The sequence below is a fragment of the Melospiza georgiana genome, chromosome 2 (genome assembly GCF_028018845.1).
Source record: "Melospiza georgiana isolate bMelGeo1 chromosome 2, bMelGeo1.pri, whole genome shotgun sequence".
Lineage (NCBI taxonomy): Eukaryota > Metazoa > Chordata > Aves > Passeriformes > Passerellidae > Melospiza > Melospiza georgiana.
The window spans coordinates 32,329,407-32,354,788 of NC_080431.1; the positions used below are offsets into that span (position 1 = coordinate 32,329,407).

Sequence of the window (25,382 nt, forward strand, 5' to 3'; positions counted from 1 at the left end):
ATACCACTGCAAACTCATCAACTTTCCTGGTAGCAACTGTAAGAGGAATCCAATCCTGGTGAAGGGGTGGGCTGTCTTGTCTGAAGAGTTTTAAGTAAGAGGTTCAAATATCTGAAAATAAATCAGATTTATGATCACTCACTCTCTTTTCTTCTGTCTGTAGCCACAATGTTTCTTTCCTAATGATTCCCATTACAGTTTACTACTTTAAAACCTCATGATTCAAGGAACTGGCCCATTATAGCAGGAGAGGCAAGAAGTCTCTAGGCATGAAATGTGTCTAACCAAAGTTCAAAAATACACAGGAAACACTTTTTAGTCATTGGGGATAGCTGTAGATCCACAGAGGGCAGTTCTTTCTCATCCTCAGGCAGACACTAATGGTACATCAGATGAGTGTCCTGGTTTTTCTACACTGCCAGCACAGTGAGACCAAGGTGGCTGGCTGGTTGTCTCGTTTCTAAGGCAGACTGTGCTGATCTCAATACAGGTTTCTGTTCTGCTACTGATTTTGAAGCAAACACTCCCTCTTTGCTTTTCTTCCAAATTTCCACACGTATATCTGCCATCAAAGAGCTAAAACAGCATATGTGTCCCTGTTTTCCTGGGAACACTGAAGCTTATCAGTTTTGTTTCTGTTTGGAAATATGAGGGGCAAATTTACATATAATTAAGGCAGAGAACAGAAGTGGTATAGAGTGTCATTTGCTTCACTGTCTTGAATAGAAATACAGCATTAAAACAAGGGCATAAAGAAAAGAAAGTGCTTCCTCCCATCAAGCAATAGTAATAATTTTATAAATTCTTATCTTTCACCAAAAAAAAAAATAAAAGAAAAAGAGGCAAAAGAGAAAAGAAAGTATAAGCAAACAGCATTAAATTGCAGCAAAATAGGCATCAAAAAAAGGCAGCCATACATGCCAGCACTTACCATCACAGTCGCAGCTGCCGCAGCTGCCTGGGCTGCCACCGCAGCCTGGTTGGCTTGGTGTTGCGCCGCTTTGATTTTGGCCTGCAAATGTGCAGGAGGGTGAAAATACTTGCATTTCTCCCTCATGCAACGACCTTTTATGTAATCCATACACACAGTTACGGTGTTGTCATTTGTGTCAATCATTGTGCTGTCTGCCGGATGCGCAAAGCGGCAATCAGTCTCTCCACGCGCACAGTTCCCCCGCTGGAACTCCCTGCACACCTACGCGCAAAACAACACACGTTGCAGGGCACAGCGTGCTGCAGCCTGCAAGGGCAGGGAGGCTCCCACGCCCCCAAAAGACAGCCTGCCCCCTTCCCCTGCTAGTTCAAGTTTTACAGCAACTTCAGTTTAATAAACCCTGCATCTTTTGGTGGGTGGGGGGAATGCACCTATTTTATCCTTATGTTGTTGGGTCCTTAGGTAGCTCTCTGGTACTGTGGTTAAATAACAGAAGCATTCCCAAATGCATTTTATTTTTTCCTGTTTAAAAAGCAGCTGGGAAGGATACTTACGTAACTGCTCCTGCAAAACTAGCTGGGAATCACAAAATATTTTGTCTCTTTCTGACTACACTTTGTATTCTTGCAGGTGGGCTGGTAGGGAAGGAGTTCCTCTTGCTGAAACCCAGGGAAAATACACATCAGATGCACTGCATCTTTTATGGAGCCTACAAACAAAACTGAGAGCCTACTTAAAAATAATTTTCAAAAATGGGCAGAACGAACACACTTATTTTCCTAAGAAGAAATGTGCTCAGGACACTGGTGCTTAGGCTTTTGGGAAAGGACATTCATTTCTGCAAGAGCCATTTGGTCTCCTTGTATACTCGGATCACAGATTCCACTGAGTCCAGCCACGCAGTGATCCAGCAACTGCTGGGAGGCTCTGCACATAGCTGAGGGATTGTCCCTTCAGACTGCCGCAGGGTTGGTAATATTCCACATCTCCATTGGCAGCTCAGGGCTGAAGGGCTACACCATTCCCCTAATACCAATCTATAAAGCTATAAAACTCCCTTATTATCAGTGCAGAAAAACCAACACAATTATTACTGAAATAAAAAATGTGCTTGTTAGATAGTTCATCAAGGGATGTCTTTACGTGCATACCTCAGGTTTTTTGAGATGATGAACTTTACAAAAAATGAAAACTCATGTTGATGTCTGTGTATTAAATACAAGCAAAAACTATTTTAAAAATACCAGTGTTTAATTACCACTGGCTGCAAGTGCAGAAATCCTGTCTGGTTACAAGTTTTTTATCTGTAGCAACTAAATTTAAGCTTCGCTTCTAAAACAACAGTCATACCCTCCAAGATCTCTCGCACAGCCTAACACAGATTGTGCTTCTAGTCACAGTGGTGTCTACAGTACCTCCAGTTTATCAGTCCTGAGGAGTTTCTGGGTAGCAGTTGAACTGGGGACTGAAACCGGTGGACTTCCAGGAACAATGACCGGCGGCGTGGGCAGGATCTCAGTCGGGACTAAGCCAACTCCTGGTGTTACTGGCGTTAGGTAAGGAGCAAAGCTAATAGCCGTGTTCGTTCCTATTGTGGGACCCACTGGAAATGTGGGCTGGAAAAGGAAAACACACACCAAGGTGAAATAAAAACTCCTTAATCAATAGCTTACTAGTTGTTCTTTGCTTGCTGTTCTTTCTGGCACTGGTTCGTTTTCTTGCTGAAAAAACTTTAAACAGCTGGCAAAATACACAGCATCCTCTCTTCTTTTAATCATGTAACACATTCCAGCAGTACATGAAAAACCACCTTTGTAACTCTATTATTAGAAAAGAGTCTGCAGATGCAAAGGAAGTCCTACTTTGAACCTGAATCAGTGTGGAGGTCCAGCTTACATTGCAGGCTTATTTACACACCTAATTGTAGAAATAACATAGACTTTATTGCTTTTTCTCAATACCTGTTTTCCTTGGAAAAACAGGCTGTTTTTCAAAGTATTCAGATTTCATAGCTGAAGCATTATTAACTATATTAAAGCCATATTTCTAATAAGAGTACATATAATGAGCTCTTTGGCATGTAACTTCCAGTATGTTTGCATACTGTATTTTGCCACCTCCTGCAATTATATGTTACTGTGTCTTATACACTGAAAAAACACAACTTCACAAACGTTTGTGTGCTCAGCTGTCACCAGCGGCAAGCAGAATAAATATTATAATCTCAGCTGGACACAATATTTAGAAAGGGATTATTCAAGCTTATATTAGTTCATCATACGAAAAACTTTGATTGGAGGGAATGATACGGGTCTAAAAAAATCTTGTTTTGTTTCTTCCTACAGTGAGCCAGTGAAGTCATGACCAGAAGAAAGAGCATTTGTGTGATGCTACAACAGCCGTGATGAGGCAGAATAGCGGGTTTGTTACCACCAGCTCCCCAGGGGATGGAGGCAGGACATCACCACGCTCAGCTCATGCTCAGACCTGCAGAGTGCTTTAGTTCTGCAGAGCTGAGTACCCCAGAGAGTGAAGCTATAATTATAAGTGAGGAAAAACTTTGTGGAAAAACAGGACACATCTCTGATCAGCTTTGTCAGAAATTAGGTTCACAAATAAGCCAGCAGCTAGAAACACAACAGCACAACACTAAGGCTTCAAAACACTTTAACAAAGGAGAAGTGTCTTTCTCGTTAAAGTGGCTTGCATGACATAAAGTACGTAGAAAATACGCAAGAGAAAATGCAGCAGCTAGAAGGCAGTTGTTTTCTTTTTTGTTTGTCTTTAGTTTTCTTGGGGGTTTTTTTGTCTTTGGAACCAATTGCTAAATTATAAATGGATGCGACTTAGCAGCAATAAGATCCGCTGAGTATACAGTTTAACCAGGATAACCAACTATACAGAAATGGCATCTAAATGCCCTTAAGAGTTAAAAAATATATTATGCTATGTTCTAATCAGTGATCAAATCTGCTTGATATCAAGCAACTCAGTTCATATGTCAAATATGAGCTAAATTCTGAAGAGCATAGTAATGAACATTTATATGAAACAATGGTTTGACTATGTTGAAAGCAATACATGTTATGTGAAATAAAAAATAAGAGCTTTGTGTCAGATATAATTTTATGAAAAAATCCACTTGTCAAATGACTTCTATGAAATTTTCTTTCACTTTTTATCCATTTGGTCAAGGCTGAGTCATCTTAATCTGGCAATTTGTGTGAGACAGATCTGGCATTTTTATCACAGCAATCAGTACAGAAGACATTATGTAAATGAAATTGTAAAGTTCAAATGATGAAATGGATGAGAAGAAAAAAGTATAATTTTGCCACTTCAATTTTTCTCACAATATTAAGTGATAGAATCCATTACTTCATCAAAACTTTTTCTGGTGAAAACTCAAGCAGTAAATCCCCAGGAAATATCAAGACACATTAGGAGGCCAACATCACCAGATACAATTTGATGGACATGTACCAGAAATTCAGGGAGTCCTGACACTCAATACCCAATCCCACCTGACAGTGGATGTTTTGAGTATAAAAAGGCATTACTGAAAAAGGCATCTGGGCTGAGCTTCCTGTGACCAGATGCAGATGTTTTCTTCTGCGATACCTACACTTGACTTCTGTGGTAGCCCATGGAAAGACAAAGGCACTTTGAAAACTTAATCATCTAATCCAAATGCTGATGTCTGGAACAAGCCAAGCAAATAGTAATTAGGAGTGCCAATGTCTTTTGATAAACTATAAATGGACGTTGGAAACTCACTGCAGAAGTTGATGCCAACATTCCAGATGCCTCAAGTTAGAGAAAAAATCCCACTCTAGTGGGATGCCTTACACTAGGAATTTAGATTGAAAAATCATTAGCAGCCAGGTGTGAAAAGTTTAATTCAGATTACTTGCCAAACCACGCTTTAGAAGTCTGCTACACTGAGAAGCCCAACTGCTAGGACTGCCCAGAGCAACTGATCTCTTTAGTGCATACCCAAAGATGCTGCTCATGCATGCCAGACTCTAGTCCTATATCACCTCCTGGATATGAAGTGTCTCAGGCACCTTGAGACCTTGAGAATGAATCACCTTGAGACAAAACACTGAGTTTGTGAAGTGCATGCACCACCAATTCTCTGGCTTATCCTCAGACACTTCAGACTTCAACAGAGTAAGAAAATGCTAATCAGTAACCTTTGTTCCTGGTACTGGGATTAAATAATATTTAAAGCCATTCAGACCCATAGACTCCTGAGAAACTCTGTGTTCCTACTCAAATTACTTACTAGCAAATTATTGTTATTATACAAATTTTCACCTCCAGAAGGATTAATAGGTAAAAATCTTACAAACATGACATGAAATGCATTAAGGGGCAAAAAAAGAGGAAAAAAATGCAAATCATTATGGAATGAAAGAAAAATAAAACAAATCTACAGCAACACACCATTGCATCTTGAAATGCAAATATAAATGAGCATACCTCCAGCATCTTGACCATTCCTTAAATAAACAGACAGGGACTATTTTTATTGATACAATTTAGAGAACTTTTGCAGGTCAACAGGGTCTTCAACTTTACTTACCATCAAGACCACCAGAGAAATATACTTACCACTGGCTGTAGTGGTGTCCCTGGAAACATGAACTGCATTTGCTGGGCAAGCATTGCTGCTGCAGTTTTTTGCTGGATTAAGTTGTTCCTGCCATTGATTTCCAGTTGAGTTTTTAAATGTGTTGGTGGATGAAGGTACTTGCAGTTCTCCCTTGTACAACGACCCTGGAAAAAGAAGTCACAGTAATTAGTCGGCTGCTTTTGGTGATAGTTCAATGCCTTTGAGCAAAATATTACATCATAAACTAAGCAAGAACTAATGAAACACAGGGCGTTTCCTGGACACTATGCAGAGGGCTGAAAGGAGCTGATGGCCTTGAGCTCTGCCTCAGTCCACCACCTCTGATTGATCATTAAGGCTATTAGCCATGGAAAAAAAAAAAAAGGAGAAAGGCTGTGAATCAGCATTTTCATTGTTAAGTACAGATCACTGCCATACAATTAATGATCTCAAAACGGCCCAGACTGCCTGAACTGCCTCTCATGACATCCTGGCTAGAGTATCTGGTGTTACTGTAACATAAAAGCTTTTTGTTAAATGACATCACGTGATGAATAACAAATTGAAACCTTCTTTAAGAGAAAAGCAGCCTTATTAAAAATAATTGTGTGATCATGACAGGGAGGATCTAAAATTGCCACTCACTCCTTGTGTTCTCTCATACATTCACCCTTATTCCAGTTCACTGCCTTCTAGCCTCCTGTTTTTATTACATCAGCACAACTTTGAACTATTTCCATTCAAGTATAAAAGAAGTAAAGGTAGTACTTTTACAGCCTAAATTTAGAAGCAGTGCATGGTCCTAAATCTGAAGGTACACAGCAAAAGGACAGCTCCAATCAACATGAAAGGAGGAGTTTTTAGACAGTTACAAGAAAATAAGAGACTAAAAATATAGGTGGGCTGTCATCTTGAGGTGGCTTGGGTTAGAGGAGATGGACGTACAAGCTGACCACAAACACAGGTAGAGCAGCGTAGGATGCACTGATATATTTTCCCCCAGAAAGGGAAATTGTAGGGTGCACCAGGAGGTTGTGCAGCTGCAGGGCAGGACCTGCTGAGATCAGAGGCTCCTTGATGACACGGCTCACAAACAACCACAGAGTTTTAAGAGCTGTGACTAGAGGGCCTAAAGCATTAGTCAAAGTGCATTGGATACACTCAACCTGTAAAAGTTGTTTCCAAATTGAGATGTTTTTAAGAAGCGTTTTTTAAACTTCCCATTCACAGGTATTAGGGCTTTACTATTTGCAGACAAGCAGGAATATCCTTCTATAATCAAGAAAGCATCCAGATCCCTATGCAGGAATATCACACAGTACAGACATACACTGACTCTGTGTATGCACACACACACACACTGCTACAAAACTTTCAATGGGCTTCAAATGTCCCCAAACCAGTGTTACTGTTATACTTTTGACTTACACACCAAAACAGAGTGGATTCTGCCTCTAATTTGCTACAAGGACATCATAACTAACTGTTAAGGGGTGAGTTAAACATGGTCAGGAAGCTTCTCCTGTGTCGAGGCTGATGGGAATGCAAACAGCTCTTTCCACACTATGAAACTATTGAGAACAGCCCTTTCCTGAGCTGCCCCTGGCTGCTGCTGGGAGTATGCTAAATAGCAGAAGCCAGAAAATGCAAGAAAGTTAAAAATTTAAGAACAAGCAAGGGTCTCAACACTCAGGAACAATGGTCTCAGTGCTGTTTTAATCTCCTAGTACAGTTGCAACCACTTTCAGGACATTAGGCCTTCCTTCTGTTGAGAGAATCACTAATGCTGCCTGATTTAATGAATTACACAAAAGGAACATTACTCTGTCAGCTGGCATGAGCAGAACCAGTAATAGCTGTGATTTGATGGACAAGAAAGAAAGCTGGCTCCTTCATTTGGGGGGAATGTGGCTTTTACCATCATAATGCTAAACTGGAGCAGATCCAGCACAGACAATGAGCATATGGTTTTTTGTTGGCTGATGAGGCCAACTGATTTAGACATTTTTAACTGATATCTATTTTACCTTAGCCTATTTTGTATATCAATGGCTCCTAGAGCAAATCTAAAATTTAAAAAACCAAAATCATATAAAACTACTGAATCTGATGGAAATATCAACCTGTGGAATAAAAACTTTTCCTTAAACAAGGACTAAGAGCACTCCCATGTACAGTAGCTTCTGAAGCACCTTAAACCTGAAGAGTGCCTTCAGCCAGACCTCCAGTCTTACCTCTGAAAGCACACAGCTACTGTATACCATCACTTCTAGCTCTGCAAAGCAACCCACAGTGCACAAAAGATTGGTTATTTCTGAAAACTTTCAAAATAATCCAACCACACAGAAATGTACTGTCCTCTCTGAAGTTATTCATGTCTGTGCATCGTTTACCAGTTCTTTGAGCTCCTGGTTAGCAATGAACGTACGTACTATAAAAGAGCTGTGTGGTCCCACCACGCTGCTATAGAAAGCCCTCTGAACAGATCAAGCCTTGTTGAAATTAAATGACCCAAAATAAACTGCAGTGGAATGAGCACTGAAAATAGTGAGTAAATTAATCCACCCTCACTACCAAAATTAAATAAATTCTGAGACTGGCTTTTTTACTCTTTGAACCTACAATGGCAGTAGGAAAACATCTAGAGGAATTTCTCATTCCTTTTTTCCCATATGCTCCATTTCCCAGCTACTAATCACTGCACAAACAAAAATTCAAACCTGTAATATCATTTCAGTCAAATTAAATTATATTGACCCTGAAATTTTTTGTTTATTAAAAAGTCAAATACGAAGTTCAACTCACATGACAGCACATATCAACCAAAAACCAGAACAGGCAACTATATACAACATGCAGGGGTATTCAATGTATTGGCTGGGTCACCACCTATGAGTCCACTTTGTAAAAAACTAATACGCTAGAAGGCCACATCATCACAAATGCAGAGACAAAAAGAGGTACTTTAACTTTCAGGTGCATCAATATAAAGCTTCTGGAGCAAGGCTTGCTTCATCTTAAAACCACAGCAGTTTAGGAGCTGTTCCACAGACAGTCAGTCCCTCTGGCACAGGACGGCACAAACTCAGGCAGGGAAAAATAATTGCTTCTTACAACTTTTAACCTGTTCCCAGATATGAGTCAGAGTCCTGAAACTGAGGGCACAGACAGGTTGGTTTGAAACTGGGTCCCTAGAAACTCCTGTCACCCATGAAGTGAAGGTTATCAACAAGCACATCATAAGTGGTTGTGCACTTCCCATGGGAATTAATGCAAAAAAATCACTGTCAATGAGCTGTCTCCTTATCTGCAATGGCTAGAAACAATGAACAGACATCAGATCACATTCCCAGCAGTCTGTTACTCCCCTCATCCTGGAAGGATGGTACCTAACTCTGACCTTTTATTTCTTTGCCTTTGTCCTCTACAGCTGTCCAGCCTACTGCCCAGCACCGTCTTTCAGGCGGGTAATGGAAAGTTTGAACAGAAAACTACTTTTCTACTGCTAATTATCTGGACTAGAACATGCTGTGGCTCGCATCAGGCTGTCCCACAGGTTTAATTCTAGCAAAGCAGTGAGAGAGGGAAAGGATGCATCGAGGAGCTGGGAACTCAAAGGATTTCAGTGTCCAACACCAGAGCACAGGAAAGAGAGATTCCACTTCTACAGGGGCAATGGTCTGGGGAGCTGCTGCCTGACCAGCTTAATTTCATAAACACATCCCTTAAGAAGCCATGTCACACCATTGGCTTTTTTTTTTTTTTTTTTTTAAATCAATAGATTTTCCCATTAAGAACAACAGGTAGTTTGTCTAAGATCAATGCCACAAGACAGCCCACAGATTAGTGTATATGAAAAAGCTAGATATGTGCTTAGAATTTTACATTTAAAATAAGCAAAATTAGGTGAATGTAGAAGTAACACCCCATAACTTTGCATGTTAACACATGCAAAGGATCCACATAGGGATCCATTTCCTGTCTTTTAATATTTCATAAATTCACAACTTCTCTCAGTATTTTACAGTTGCTCTGATAGTAACAATAATAAGTAATTCAGGTTTGAGAATTGCTTATGTGTAATAATGAGTTAGTTTTACTTATTAAAATTATCTTTCATAAAAGTAAGATGCTTAAACAGAAAAAAAAAAAAGGCAAAACAATGTTTCTTCTATCTCTTAAGGCAAGAATCAATTAAAGCTTCTAGAACTATTTTGCTCAGGTACAGAATTTCAGGCAATTAATTTATTGATGCTATTAGTGAGAAATAACAGAGCATGACTCCCCCTACTCACAGCACACTGTTAAAAACCAGGTTTCCCAATGAGAAGCAGAAAGTAGGAGGCCTGCTGCCTCACAGGCGTCTGTCCCTTGTTCCAAACATCGCTCCTCAGGGTGCTTCCAGCTCCCCCTACTCAACTCTCTTCCTACTGTACCCCAGCTCCCTCCTTCCTTCTCCCCATTCTCCTCCCACCTCCCCTAATTATGCCCAGGAAACCACTCACAGGATAATTACAACAGGCTGGAGCCGTGTGTGTCCCGAGGAGCGGCCAAGGTGCGCACGCTGCCGGCACACCGCGCTCGGGAGAGGCCTAGCGCCCGCTCCTGCCTTTTCCTTAATTGGGTAAAACTTTGCATCTGCTTCTACCCAGACACTGATTTTTGCATAACCAGTAAGAACTTAGAGATATGTCTTTGAGATGTCTGCTTCTAGCAGCTTTGCTTGAAATTGGCTATGTTGTTCAGAAGTTATTAAGGTGAGAGGATGATGCTGGCAAAAATATGGACAGTGCATTTATGCAAAACCTGTTTCCTTAAGAAAACAAGCTCAACCTAAAATGCAGATGAAATTGTACGAACTCTCAAGATTGAATTGCAGTCTAATGAGAAAAGAAGAAAAGTATATGACTTCCAAGACATAAATGGTTTTAGAAGGCATCTGAGCAACTCGTTCTACAAGGGAAAAGAAGATTTTCTGGTTTCCAGATAGACACTATGCGACCTAAACATTTGCTGGAGTTAGAAAAGACATACACAAATTTTTAAAAAGTAATAATCACCTAATGCCACAACTATTCCTCCCACTCAAAAAAAAACTTCTGCAATTTTCTGCACGCCTTGCACATGCCTGTAAAGATCAGAACACGTTTTAAAACAGTAATGCCTTTGCAGCTGTGGGCATGCTGCTTAGCTAAACATTGCCTACTGGAAGTATTTCATACTGTCAAAACCCCAGCAGAGTGGGAGCTAGCACAGGCCACTGTCCAGGGTGGTGGCAGCACATGGCAAGAATAGCCACAAAGACTAAAGCAGTGTCAGCAGCTGGGGTGGTACCTAAGGCATAAACACTTCTTCGGAAGAGTTTCTGTCAACAGCAAAAAATGATTTTTCTCCTTTGGGATTCCTCCTCAGCAGCCTCTCAGCAAATTCTGTTTGGGAACATGTTTAGCCTCACCCAATCAATTAAAAAATTTCAGTATTACATAAACCAGGAACTTTTCAATAGTGATAATCCTGTGCTCCCTGAGGCTAAAAATAGACCCAGTCAATAGGAGGGCAGGTATTTTGAGATACTTAAGCTTCTGCTCCTATGCATAGACAGCCACATTAACTCTACCAGACCAAAACTTCCAGTTCAGAAGTTATTTTTCAAATGCAGAAATATCAAAAAGGAAAAAAAAACTCCAAAACAATACAGAGAACACTGTGTTCATACACAGAGAGGGATGATTCCTCTTGTTCTACAGGATTTGAATGCATCCATTTCCCTACATATTTTAGTACATGAGAGTTCAACCACCAACGGCACTTTCAACAGTCATCGAAAACCCTCAGACTCCAGTTTGGACTGAATTAAAAAGCATTTCCATCTAACATCACGATCCATGAATTCAGTTTTCCTATGCAGGTCAATCTGCTTCCTAACTTCACTCAGGAAGTAAAAAACCAGACACCACAGCTCCACTAAAGTATTCCCTTTGCACTTGCTGTGAATATGCACCACCTCACACAATCTGTAGGACTACACATGCTCATAGAGCTATGCATATGTCCAAGGACTTAGGGGATTTAGTTAAGCCTTAAGAATGACTAGTCAGAGATTTTAAAAAATGTAATGCAGCATTTTATTTCTTCCTTAAGGCATAAAAAAAAATAAATTTCATTTTGCATAATTTCACATCTAGAGTACATTGCCTTGCAAACATGTATGCTTATGAAAACACTTTTTTTTTAGCCTAAGCAGAATTTTACATAATTTCATAGAAATAAATGGAGATCAGAATAATATATCTTGAAAATGGGGCACACTTGAACTATTTGTGAAATTGAAAAATAATTCAAAAGGACCAAACTGTACTACTAATAGAAATATTAAGCTTTTGATGGTGAGTTCAAATACCTCAGACTTTACAGTTTGCCATACATCTTATAAACACAAAAACCTAAAGCAAAAAGTATATTTCAAAACAACACAAGCATCTCTTACATTACACTTGAAATGGTTCAGCTCTTGGATCTGTTTTCCTAGAAAAAAAAAACTAGACAAAAGCTACCCACAGAAACAACTCAAAACCAACTTTGAAACATTGCTGAGAACTTAGTTCTGTATTTATAAAGCCACCTTGCAAGTCCACCCACCAAAGTTAGTGAGTGTGCATACATATTTATACGCACCTACACACTTCCGTTCCAAGAAAAAGTAGAAGGCAAATTCACTTTCCTACCTTAAGGTAGAAAAGAAAGAAGGAAAAAAAATTCTCAGGTGACTTCAGTTTGATTCAGTTTCCAACTAGCTAAGAAAACCCATTAGCTACTCTTTTAATGACTTCAATTTTTTGTAAGCTGGTAAAATAAAAATGATCATTTTATTCATAAAAGTAGAGAACAAGAACTGCCTGTAACTGACAGAAAAAATAGAAAAATATTGAACAAAAATGGAAGCCTTACAAAAAGATGGAATGTCTAAATGATGTAAGAGTCTTACCACTAAAGACTTAATAGGAGGTATTTATTTAAATAGAAAAAGACAAAATGTTCTACTGAAGAGCACATTTGCAATGCACAAAGAGCTCTGAGTCTCTCAAGATGCTCTTTCAAACAAATGTTGAGCATAGCTATAGAGAATGGTTTAATAATTTCCCTTGCAATATCAAGGGAAGCGTACTCAATATTAAATTGCTCAGAAGACAAAGAAGTCAAGCAGATATAGCAGACTCAAAAAAAAAACCACTTACAAAATTCTAAGTTGTTTGACAACATCCTCAAGATTATTCTAACAAATAAGAAGAACACTCAGACAAAGAGACAACAGTTTAATATCAATTTATTTTATTTCTGTGTTTACTGCCTTGAAAATAATTTGAGAATAATAGGGCAATAGAGATTATTTCTTTACAAATTATCTAGCTCATTTTGTTTTTCTTTTCCCATTCCTCCCTCTTCACTGGCACTCAAAATCAACCAGTAATTTTTATATTAGCATCGTTTGGCTACCAGCATCTATCAGCAGTACATCACAAGCAACTGTGGACAATCCTTGAAATAAATCTTTGTTCTAATTCACATAGACAACTTCCAGGGAACGAGAGGCAGCAAACAGGTAAAAGGGAAAAACCCAACAGAATGAACATAACGACAGTGGAGGGAAGCATAACCTTATTTAGATAAAGTTCCTCAGATGTCAGATTTCTATTACATGGGTGGTGAGAGTCTTCATACGGTGTGAAGCTCCCTTGTGCAGGTCTCCAACACAGCTCCCCTGTGGGAGGACTAGATGCAGCCTGCCATGGGACTCAATTTGGGTTTCAAAAGCAGAGCAGTGATTTAAGCCCTCCAACTCTGCCCAGCCAGAGAAGTCAACATATGCACTGATTCCTGCATTATATAAGAAAATGCATTATAGAAAAAAATGTCTAAAACCTTTATAGAGTCTCAGAATAGAGCATTACACATAGTAAACTGATAGCTGGGCAGCTCTCACACATCTGCTCATCTCAAGGATTGAGTGTTTTTGTGGAAGACAGAGGAGAGATGTGTAAATTGCGGGCTGGACCACACAGTAAGTCAAGGTGACACAGAATTTTCCTGGTAAACAACATACTACACCATTAAATTTAACTTGACTGAACAGTTAAAGAAGATAAGAGCTTGATAAGAGGCAATTTTTCTTCAAATTTTCTCAGAATCTCAAGAGTATCTCAGTATCTCAAAAGTAGCAATTTCAGAATTAATAACACAAAGAGAGGTAAGTTGCTTGGCTGCAGGGCAGATGGCAAGAGAAAAAGTAACAGTGGTGTAGCAGAGAAGCAAAACACTGAACAAGAAGATGGGTACGGCACAGCACCACCTCCTGACATATCCCTTTCCCCACCTCCTCTCCAGTTTCCATAAAAACCTTCAAGTAGACATGTGCTGACTTTAATGCAAGCTTGCTCATATGAACAGGACTGAGATTAAACTCCCTTGCTTTGGAAACACCACTTTGCAGTGATAAGGTAGGCAAGGGTAACTGCAGAACTGACAGTCAAGCCCTGAGACACCATATTTCTCTCTCAGTGGCCTGTAAAGGAAAGGCGTTGTGGGTCAGCACACAGACACTCCAATGTCCATAGCATATATCCTCCACCATATCCAGGTTAGAAAAGAAATAGTGAGTAATGGGGAGAGGTATTTGCTGATGGGATGCCTATAAGCCCATAGGGTGAACAACCCAGCCAGGACCAGGCAATGGGCTGGTATGCTGGCAATGGTTCCCTCAGCAATACACCAGGAATCTTAATGTACCTCAGGAAAAGCCATAAAACCCATGTGGCATCAAGAATGAGAAGAAGATATGCCTCGGCATTGAGGAGCCTGGTTGACTGGATCAGAAAGAAAATGGGAGTAGAGTGCTATAAAAGTGACTCCATTGGCTTCCTACAGCAGTTCACCTGGCCAAGGAAGTCTTGAGAAGGTGCTTCATTTGCAAGTTGCAGCGAGTGAAATGTGACTTGCAAAAGGCCCATTACTTGGAATAGTGTCACCAAATGGAAAAGGTCATCAGTATGGTGTACCAAGTCCCCATACTAAGGGTGTGCTGGTGTGCTACAGAGAAGGGCAGACTTAATGAACACCAGAAGCAAGTGACTGCCTTGGACACCAGCATGCCACTGCCCCCAGCTCTCAAGCAGGATTCCCAGCAGCATGGAACTGCCACCAGGTGAGCTGGTATGTCATTGGTGAGCCCTTGTGCTGCTCCTTGGGAATATGCTTTCACTCCAGCCAGGCCACCCTGCACCCCTCTATTTGCTCGGGCTCCCAGTCCAGCTGGGGCTTCCTGGGACTCTTCCCTGTTTCACAGCCAATCATTTTGTAAACAAATGGAAAAAGCAAGGGCCAAGTTAAATACACAGATGGCCAAGGACACCTTACATAACTGCAGAGGTGAAAAGCACACAGTCTTGTCCCTCTGCAGAGGAGGAGTGTTTACCCACTCCCAGTGGCAGCGCTGGCACCGCAGCTGCGTTATTAATAAATCATCAGCCTGGCTCCTAGGACCAGCCAGCAAGGGCTGGAGTCTGACACCAGCTCTCAACTGATTGGAAGGTTCCTGCGAACAAACAGAAATTAAAGAAACAAACACCTAAAAATGAATATATATATATATGCATTTTCAAGGAAGAATCAGACATAAAATTCTTAATTTTTCTAACTTCTGAGAAACAGCAAACAAATTATTGACATTAAAAGACACCCTATCTCTGTGGGGCTGTCTACGGAGAGAAGCAAGTATACCAGGCCTGAAAAGCCAAGGGAAAATGGGGTACCTTTCCTCACCTTTTCTATACCCAGTTCATGCTCCTGCTCTTCTGGGAATTGGTTTCTTAACATCAGTGAAACATTTTAGTTTCCGTCTTTTATTGCAGTCTGACACACCTTGAATTTCCCTCCTCAGGGAATGGGGAAAACAGCACTGCTAGCAAGAGGGCCAGTGAGACCCCTGCTCTGAAGCAGCAGGACATAAGAGTTAGCAGTGAGAAATACCCAGAGAATCAACAAACTAAATCAGCTTAAAAAAAAAAAAGGTGGAAGAGAAAGAACAATGGTAAAAGGTCCATAAACTCAAGCAAGAGGAAAGAATGAAGCCCTGGCATTCCAGTAAGCTAAACCTCCCCTCCACCCCCTTTTCTTTTTTGCTTTTAGCCCCTTCCACCAGGTATTAGGAAGCTTCCAGAAGATCTAGCAAAAATAGCAAGAAATATAATGCAGTTACATTTATCTGAAATGGTAGCTTATGGAATTAGGCAGCTAAATCATGGTTATGAGAAAAGATAAGACACATTAGGATGTCTTATTACTTTCCCTGAATACTATATTCATTCCAGTACTAGAATATGGGATTGTGGTCTCGAGAGTGCTTATACCTTCTCAACACTGTGTTGAAGGAGCAGATAATTATTCTCTTCCTTAAGACAGATTCAGCACTGACTAAATAAAATTCTAGGTTAATTTCAAATTAAAATAATGCCTCTAGGTTTTCCAATGCATATATCCATGACTTTGGGAGGAACACACATGCTAGACTCCCTAGCATTTATTATATAGCAATGACATTGGAATACTGTGATAATCTCCATGGTACCTGTCTTCATCATTAAAAGCAGTGATACCAACCTCAAACACATAACTACATCTACTATTTTGCACAGCCTTTTCCACACAGCAAATAGGCAGTCAAATGGTATTTCTTTTAACCCTGACAGTCAGTGGTCAATACTCCAACATGTGTTGACTTACCTCCTGGCCTGAGTGCAAGCTACTCACTCCCTTTTGGGCCCATGCATAGGGCTGGCTCTACAGGATCACATTAGCAATGGCTCTGTTAAAATTATTAATGGATTTCTCAGTCTTCTTGTGATACTAGACAGCATTATTCCCACTCTGCAGAATAAACTGAGACCAAATATGGTTAAACAGTTGAGAAATGCCTGCAGATTTTGGCTGCAGGTGTCTGTCCTCCTTGCATCCATGGAGCACATGCAAATGCCTCACTAGACACCTACTGCCCTTGGGATTTGGGATTCCACCCACCTGATGGCTAGCAGCTATGATGCCAGTTTCAGGGACCCACTCACTGGTTTCCAGAGGAAGAGGTAAACACCTGACCAAGAGCCCATCTCCTGCCAACCCTGCCACTGCCTGCCTCTCTTGCTGCACCAGCATCATTTGGGCAGAGACCTGACCCCTCCACATGCCATCTCACACTGAGGCACAGGGAAATACAAGGCTGGAAGAGAGCACACACTAATGTTGCCTGGACAGCACATCTCCAACACATTTTCCTCAACTCTTGGCTCCTACCCAGTTCACCTGGCCAAACCTCGACCCTGCCCCTCTCTCTCTCCATTTCCTCATCTTCAGCCTCTTCCCTGCTCCTGGCACCAGCACCTGACACCACACAGAGCTGTGTCACTGGTCTGAAAACAGCTGAGTGTATGTGGGACCTGACTGCCTGCACACAGCTCCTGCTAGGCGTGCATGGATGGTGAGGTTTCACACTTGCAAAATGACCAAGTTTGGGTGAAATTTCACAAAAATAGCAGAAGGCGAATTATTGATATCAGAGCAACAGTTGTGATGGATCTCAAGGTTCAGCTATAAACAATGAGAAATCAAGTTTATTATTGAGCCAGTTTAAAAAAAGTGGAAGGAAAACCAAAGTGTTTACGTCTCAACTGTTTTTCAAAGATGGTTCAAGTGTTTCACCAAAACTTTAAATAAACACTCTGAGTCAGTAATTGAAATGTTTCAGCCCAGATAATTGCATTTTGAGAGACTTAGAAACCACAGCAAAGGAGGATATTATTTGGAAAGTGGTGGGGAAGATTAAATCCAGGTGATGATGATGGCACACTGTTTGTTGGTAATAGAACACTCATGTGTGCCTCATAAACATGCCTGACCAAAAGCTAATGATCACAGCAACCCCAAGCATTTATGGAGCAATAAAAGTATTTAAGCACAATGGCAGTAAGCAAAACATTCATGTTAAAAATTAAACCTGTTGGACCATTCATCCAGAAATACTTGAATACAAGCAGTTGCTCTATGTTCAAAGCTGATGCACTCCACTGACAGAATAAAGAGCTACCAAACAGCATTTTGGAGAATATAATGCTATAAGCACATGAACATAATTTCAAGGCAAACACTTTGTTCTACTTTAAATTGCATTGAAAGGAATCATGTACCAGTGTACCAAGACTTTCCAGGGTCACAGCAAAGTCACAGTGATTTATACAGAAAGAAAAAGATTCATGACTTGAATTGACCCATTTGACTTGAACAAGGTCTACTTTGTTTTTTTCAGCATTTTGAAGATGATACCTTCCCACCTTTAGCTCTTAGCAGGGAAAAGATGTTCATAAAGTATTAACAGGCTCTCACAACATCTAGTATGACATGTGCAAACTCACTTGGCAAAAGGAACCACTTTTGTTTACTTGTTCTTCCTTTCTCCTAAAGTTTCTATGGGAGACAAGCAGGCTACACTGCAACAGTGGCCAACTGACAACTTTCAGTGTTCTATCTCCTGGAAGCCTTCACAGGTCTGGCACCACGCTCCTCTGTTTCTCAGGAGAAACCCATGGCCTGAAATACTCTTCTGCAAACAGGAACCGAAGTACGACATAATTTATGACTTTCCTTTGTGGGTAAAGTGTTTTCACTGCCCGCATCTTATCTGAGCGGGAGTCACAAGACAGAGATTCCCATCAAACCTCTTTTTGTCAAATGTTTCCTTTTGTTTGGGTGCTGGGAGGGAAGAGGCAGGATGCAGTCAGGAGTCAACAGCACAGCCAAGGCTTCCGTCACTGCTTTTTATGCCAAAGTGACAACAACAACCAAGTGAGAAGCTCTAAATGAAGATTATATCACCCTCTCCCTCTCTGCTCCCAAGTGGGAATAGAGAGACCAAAAGTGCTGAGAACTTTCCTCTCTGGAGCAGGAAGGAAAAGACCACAACCACCAAGACCTCAAAATTGCACTCAGACTTTGAGAACATACTCGGCTCATCACCTGGCCTGGTAGTGTGGCTGAGCCATGTTTCATTGCTCCCAGGAAACTCATTCATCACAGCTACTTTAGAGAATATTTAGAGTAAATATTCTTTATAAATGTCACAAGGCTGAAGAACACAGTAAACTAAAACTCTACAAACCAAAACAAAGTTTTATGGAAGAAAAAAATGTATAATGATCTTATGCTTTCCACAAGAGTGGCTCTTTCACAGCCAGAAACCCTTCAGTATTTGTTTCTATATTCTATTCATCTGATGTGCACATCATAAAGTGATTACAATAATTGTGGCATGTCAGATTCAACCTAAAGGACATACAGGTTAGAATGCAGTATGGTTAGAAGTGTTACTCTTAATTGAAACCATCTTGATTCAGATTTTTCAAAAAGCCTTTGTAATTGCAGACAGTCTGGAAAAGAAGTATTTAAATGGCCAATTCAGTGTTTTTTCCCATCCTGCTGCTTTTCAGCAAAGAAAAATTGTGATGGATGGGTACCATTCATCAGGAGAAATAGTCAAAATATGAGATCACTAACCAGCGACTAGACAGGGTTTAGTCAACTCCCTTGTTTAATCACTGGGGATTCAGTGTCTGGATGGAGGGAGGGTGGGAGGGAGTTTAGAGGATTCTTCAATTTAATAGTAACATATTAAACAAATTTTAAACATTATAACCATTTAAACCAGGCTGTAGTAGCCTATTTCCAGCAGAGCAGAGAGAGGGACTCTCTCAATCAACAGTGACTGCATGAAAGTTGGAGTATGTAGCAATAAAAGCTATATTGGCATAGACAAAGACTAGAGTTAGGTCTTCTTTGTCAAGTGCAATCTAAAATCATGCCAAAAGATACAGTTCCTGATACAAGCTATCATTTATCTCCCACCACTCATTCACAGGGCAGCTTATAAAATATTAGTCTTCAGGCTATTAAATCCTTACGCTATACTACTTAGCAAATAAATAAAACAATAAAAGCCAAAGAAAGTTGTCAGATGTGTTTTTACATCTTCAAGCCAGTCTTGGGGGCACATAGGCTGTTCTGTAGGGTAAGAGGGCATCAAAAAACAAAATATGGGAAGTCATTAGGGATCCTCTAGACAACCTGTGAGACAGATGGAGCATCTTCCTATGAGGTCAAAGCTCCGACCCAAGGCACTGCTGCATCGATTGTGAGCACACAGGTAAAAGATGGAGGAGTTTGGGAGGACTGCACTCATTTCCCTTCATTGGTAGGCAACCCAAATGCTACAGAATCCATGGATGATATATATAGGCAGACCAATCACATACAAACAGCTTTATAAAGAGTACCTCTACTCTCTAAAAATATGGCTTCTGACACAGAGATTGCTTTGGAAATGAGTTAAACATGAAGGCACCCCAAGCACGTTGTTATTAGCTTTACAATTATAGAGTTTCCTCTGGTTTTAGATTTTTAGATACCTTTAAAGCAGACTGATTACACGTATCTTGCCTTCCTACAAAACATAATGTGGAATATAGTAAATAATGTCAGTCTTCCTTGACAATTTCACAACAAAGGAATAAACTGCCAATGGGGGAAAAGTATTTCAATTAATTTAAAATCAACACTAAGATTACAGAAGTGCTGTTAACATTTTTTAAGGAAATTGTCTCCTTCAGTACTTATAAACAGGATTTTAATTTATTTTACTTTACCATCCCACACTGAAAACCCAGTGTTTCATCAGAGTGTATGTGTCTGAATTCTTCCTACCAATGGTAGTTTCAGTTTTAAAGTTTTACTGGATAGAAAATATCAAATCAGTTTTAAAAGTCAGCTGTGCTTTAAGAAGAAGAACCATAGTGAATTTTAAAGGTGTGAAGGCCTCAGTAGAAGGTTCATCATATCTACAGCCACCCATCATACTGCAGACCATACCTTATTCATTTTCCCATGCTATAATCCTGAGAACAATGAAAGAGAGACAGTAAAGAATGGAGATGCATGCCTGAAGGACTCCCTTGGCTGGGTATATTTAACAAATGAAGTGTTCAGTTTTAACTAGTTAAAGAACATATGATTAGCATATCATAGAAACCAAAGAAAAGGTAAGAGCTATGAAAAACCTTTTCAAACATCAAACAGAAATGAAACAAGCTTATAAATAGAGTTGCCTGCAAGCAAACAATTTCTGGAATGTACTGGGGGAAGCAAGGGAGAATCCCACAACAAAGGAGATTGTAAAAGCCAACCCAGTTTAACAAGTGGAATTACCAGTTTGGAGACTGCAGGGAAACAATGCAAAACCACCAGCGAGTCTGATACAAAGAAATTTTCTCAACATTTAATAAAAAAACACCAACATAAAGGTCAATTGCTAGGCAATTAAACATGGCTCTTTGGAAATGCAAAGCCTTACACAGACTTGGTTAACTACTCATGGAGTACTAGAATTAATGAGGAACTGCAGCTCTCCTGGCATAAAGCTGAACAATTTCAGACACATCTGATCACAGTTGGAAAATGTTAAGCTACTTGAGTACCAGACAACAATTTATATATCATCAAATAGCTGTCTGCCAATTTATCATCTACTTTTTGCAGACACAAGAGATGATAACCCATAAACATCTCAAAACCATGATTCCAACACTTTAAATCTACCTTTTATGTGTGTTGTTAAAAACCAAGTCACCCATACACACTAGACCCTAGATGATGACGCGTTTTTCTGATCTCTGACTGCAGCTAAGAGGATGATGACAATCCTGCAATGATGGAAACATGGTGGTTGCCACTGCTCTCCAACACCCTTAAAAACCCCACAAACCCCCTAAGGCTGTAGAAGAGTACAGGTAATTCAGATTTGTCAGTCTGGAAGCGAGAGACTCACTTTGCAACATTTCTCCATGCCCATGCACAGCCCAAGCAGGCACCATGGCTCGTGGATACAAGCAGCAAGCTGGTGAAGTCCCTCAGCTCTCTGGCACCACACAAAGACTCAACATCCCCAGCTCTCACTGCCTCTTCCCACAAGACAGCAGGATTATCCAGGACGGCCCTGAGTAGCCATGCTGAGAGGTGTGGGGTTGCTGGTGCTGGCTACAAACCAATGCCCATCTCTGAGGAACCAGCAGAAAAGCCAGCAACCCAACCCAACCCAACCCAACCCAACCTCCCGTACCTTAGCACTGGCAGCTCCCACAAAACATGAGGTGAGCCAGCCTGGACTTGTGTGTTCAAATAATTAGCTACATAAGCACCTATTTAATGGACTTCAGATAAACATCGTCTTACATTAGGAAAGATAATTTATATACAAAACAAACTGCATCCAGTCTTGTCTTTTGATCATGTTCATTAACAGATCAGGGACTAACACTGATATCCCTACATCTCTTTAGCTGCCGTATAATGAGGAAAAAAATAAATTCCTAATCTAGAATATAATTTTTTTCTTTGTTTAAACCTAAAATAAAAAGACATGTAGGTGTTCCTTAAAATGAAAGTGCTTCAAGGACAGTGGAGTCAGATAAAAATATATTGCCTGTTGGTTACTGCACCATCACCAGAGAAGTGAAAATTGCTATTCCAAGTACTACAGCCAGGAAGTATTTAGGACAGCTATTCAGCCAACTTTAACTAACTCCAGAGCAACAAGTCAACAAAGCCCAGTATCTGTAAATGCCCTGACAATAACATAAAGAAAGGGTCAAGGCTTGCAAAATCTCTAGCTCCTTTTAAAAATACAAAAAAGAACATAAAGGTGGAAGGTGAATGCATCATACAATAAAATTTCAGTTAAGGAAAAAACACTAACTTGAAAATAATTAAATCAGATGATGATGATGTACTTCATTACAAAATCCATTAATGATGATAAAATGGGTAAAAGTACAGTGACAGTAAAGTAGAAGTCTTACTTTGGTGTCTAAATGTAGAAATTGCTTGAAAATTCTGGAAACACTAATCCTAATCCTAATAAAACTTTCATATTTACATATGGCCAAATAAGCAGGTAAAATTAATGCCCAGGAATCTTTTCAGATTTGTCTCTCAAGCACTCATTGTATGATCATTTTCCTTAGTCCAGTGTCATTAACAACAACCACGTGTGGGTTCACTGCATCATACCACAAATGCTTTGATGAGTTCAGTGGTACATAAATTTGGAATAGCAAAAAAATGAATATCATAAGGCAACTGAGTTCACGTTTCTGTCTGCTTCTTAAAAAAACCCAACAAAACAACAACAGCAACAGCATAACCACTAACTTCTTATTACATGTAAGTATCAAAATTAATGTTAAAACAGAACTTTCAAAAAGAAGTGTGAAAGGTTCTAGCTATGGGCCCTTATAGTTTTGCTAAGCTGACTATTTAATAAAATATTTACCACCGACAATTTTGATATGGTATTAGGGAATTTGGACACCTTCTCTCTCCCAGTTTTCTCCTATTTCCTTTCCTGAGCAGTGGCAACAACAGCTACCAAGACTGAGGCAGGTTTTGCTCCCCTCTATCACCCTGTATTTTCCTCAGAGTGCAAATTGGGGTAGCTGCCCTCTTTCTCTGCTGTTGTGGTCTCCAGCTCTTCCCAGACATCCAGAATTCTTGTGAGTCACTCACTTTGTTACAACACATGCTCGTTGCCTCTGCACTCGACAGAAGGTTACAATTAGGAACACTTCTGTAATTACTTAGATGAGCTGTTGTACACCTCTGAATTTGTCTTCATACTCTCGAGAGCAAACCGCAGACTCTGCTTCTCAAGAGCCACTGCAGCTGCATACAAGTAAATAAATAGAAATCTCTTTTTTTGACAAATGCTTCAGCGTTTAAGAAAATAAAACAGCTGTACTGTGTTAGACCAAGGTCCATCAAGCCCAGTATCCTGTTTCCAAAAGCAGTCAGCAGCAGATGCCTAGGGAGTAGTATAAGAACAAGGAAACTATTTAATGATATATATTGAAAATATTTTTCACATATTCTTGATGGAAAACAGAGATGGAATTTTGACAGAAGAGGGGAAAAAAGCAAAAGAAAACAAGGAGTCCAACACACACACCCTTTGCAAAAGCATGAAACATTCCTTTCAAAATAAAAAGAGAACCGAGGGGAAGATAAATCTTACAGATTTCCTTCTTTTTTCTTTTTTAAAGAAGCCCTTAGGAGCAACAAAAAAACCAGCAACTTACTTGCTATTAAAAAAAAACAGTGTAAGTACACAGAGATGCACATCACTGGGCAGCTAATTTTGAAGAACTCTTGACTATCAATGTCAATGGTTTTTCTCTTGTGAAAAGGCCCTCATGGAAACCTACGGGTAGGGATTCACATCATGAAATCCCAGACGAAAGCTTCCAAACAATTAAAATTAATGGATTTATAAATACAGCTTCAAAAAGTATACACCTCAGTCAGAGGGAAAGCCTGCTCGACTTAATTCCCTGGGTCAGACAAGAACCATTGAGGCACTAAACAAGAAATAGGCAAACCAGGCTGCACTAAAAAAAGTACATAAAGTGTGGGGACAGTCAAGTGCCCCATGAAATCAACTGGAGGTTTACAGTTGGCTTAGTTGAATATGGGATCAGTTGCAGAAGTCATCCATGGGGACACAGGCTGGAGGAGCTATGAAATCAGAGATGCAGGAACCAACTACTTTGATTATACTGTCAAGCTTAATATCTCCAGGACACCAGATCCATGTTTTTTAGATCTGTGTTTCTCAGAAGCTCCAGCTAAGCTAATGAAATGTGGTGATGACTCTTGCTTATTTGGGAATGGGAAGACAGAAGCATCAGGGTATGACAGAAGATGATGAACTTGAAATTCAGAGAGCAAGAATCAGCATGAAAGAGCAGAGCATTTCTAGGATGTGAAAAGAGCCCCACCCATAAGTGCAGACACAGACTGGAAGGCGTGCTATAACCTGGAGAGGGAGCTGGCCATGGCAGAAGAGAACATCATGGATGCTTTGATCAGCTGCTGCCTGATGGTGGAGACAGGAGTGACACACCATGGAAAAGGCAATCACAGCCCCAGGGATGTATCAAACCATAACTGCTGGGGAAGGGCAGCAAGGCTTCCTCCTGTCCTGTGGCAACTCTACTCGCAGTGCCACACATGGCTCTGGTCACCAATGTCCAAATCAGCTGGGTTAGACCTGAAGCAGGCATGGGCCAGGGCTGCCAAGGTGACTCAGGGAAAGGAAAGACTGTCTTACAAACACAGAAACAGAGTGTGGAGGGGTTTTTTGACTGAGTTAAACAAAGGCTGAGGAGAGGCATGCACTAAACATTTCATCTGTGTATCTGTATGTATGTATGTGAGCTATGCATTCATGGACTCCTAGGTGCATAATAAGTTGTGTCAGAGATGCAGCTTTTCCCACATATTTTAAAATACTCTCATCTTTTTAACAAGTGAGTACTGACAGGCACGCTCTCTGTTTCCAAGATGATCTATAAATATTACCCAAAGAAAGACATGTAAATACAAAAGTTGGTCTGTTTTTTCCGCAGTTACCTTAGCACATTTAATAGAAAGGTTTGACTCTCCTTACTAACCTTGAACAGCTTAGTAATTATTCCTACTTCTGAAAGAAAAAGAGAGGGTAAGCAAAAAATAAAAAAAATAAACCAACCCCCCCAAGCTGCATCCTTTTCACAAAGCAGAAAACAACAGGGCAGTGTTGTTAAACAATTTGCTTTAAATAACAGAGAACATAATGTCAAAAACCATCACTTAAAAAACATCTTCTAATACCCAAGGTTAACCGTGACGCAAGTGCTTATTATGACT

General features: G+C 40.2%; 1 protein-coding gene across 8 annotated transcripts in view; it reads right to left on the bottom strand.

Annotated features, from left to right (window-relative positions):
• MBNL2 (muscleblind like splicing regulator 2) overlaps positions 1 to 25,382 on the bottom strand; it is a 106,968-nt gene that overhangs the window by 29,291 nt on the left and 52,295 nt on the right. For all 8 annotated transcript variants that reach the window (XM_058019123.1, XM_058019120.1, XM_058019121.1 and 5 more), the window contains exons 3-5: positions 5,552 to 5,716; positions 2,350 to 2,550; positions 932 to 1,195 (exon numbers count right to left, since the gene is read on the bottom strand). In XM_058019123.1, coding sequence (XP_057875106.1) covers positions 932 to 1,195; positions 2,350 to 2,550; positions 5,552 to 5,716 — 630 coding nt within the window. The remainder of the gene's footprint in view (positions 1 to 931; positions 1,196 to 2,349; positions 2,551 to 5,551; positions 5,717 to 25,382) is intronic.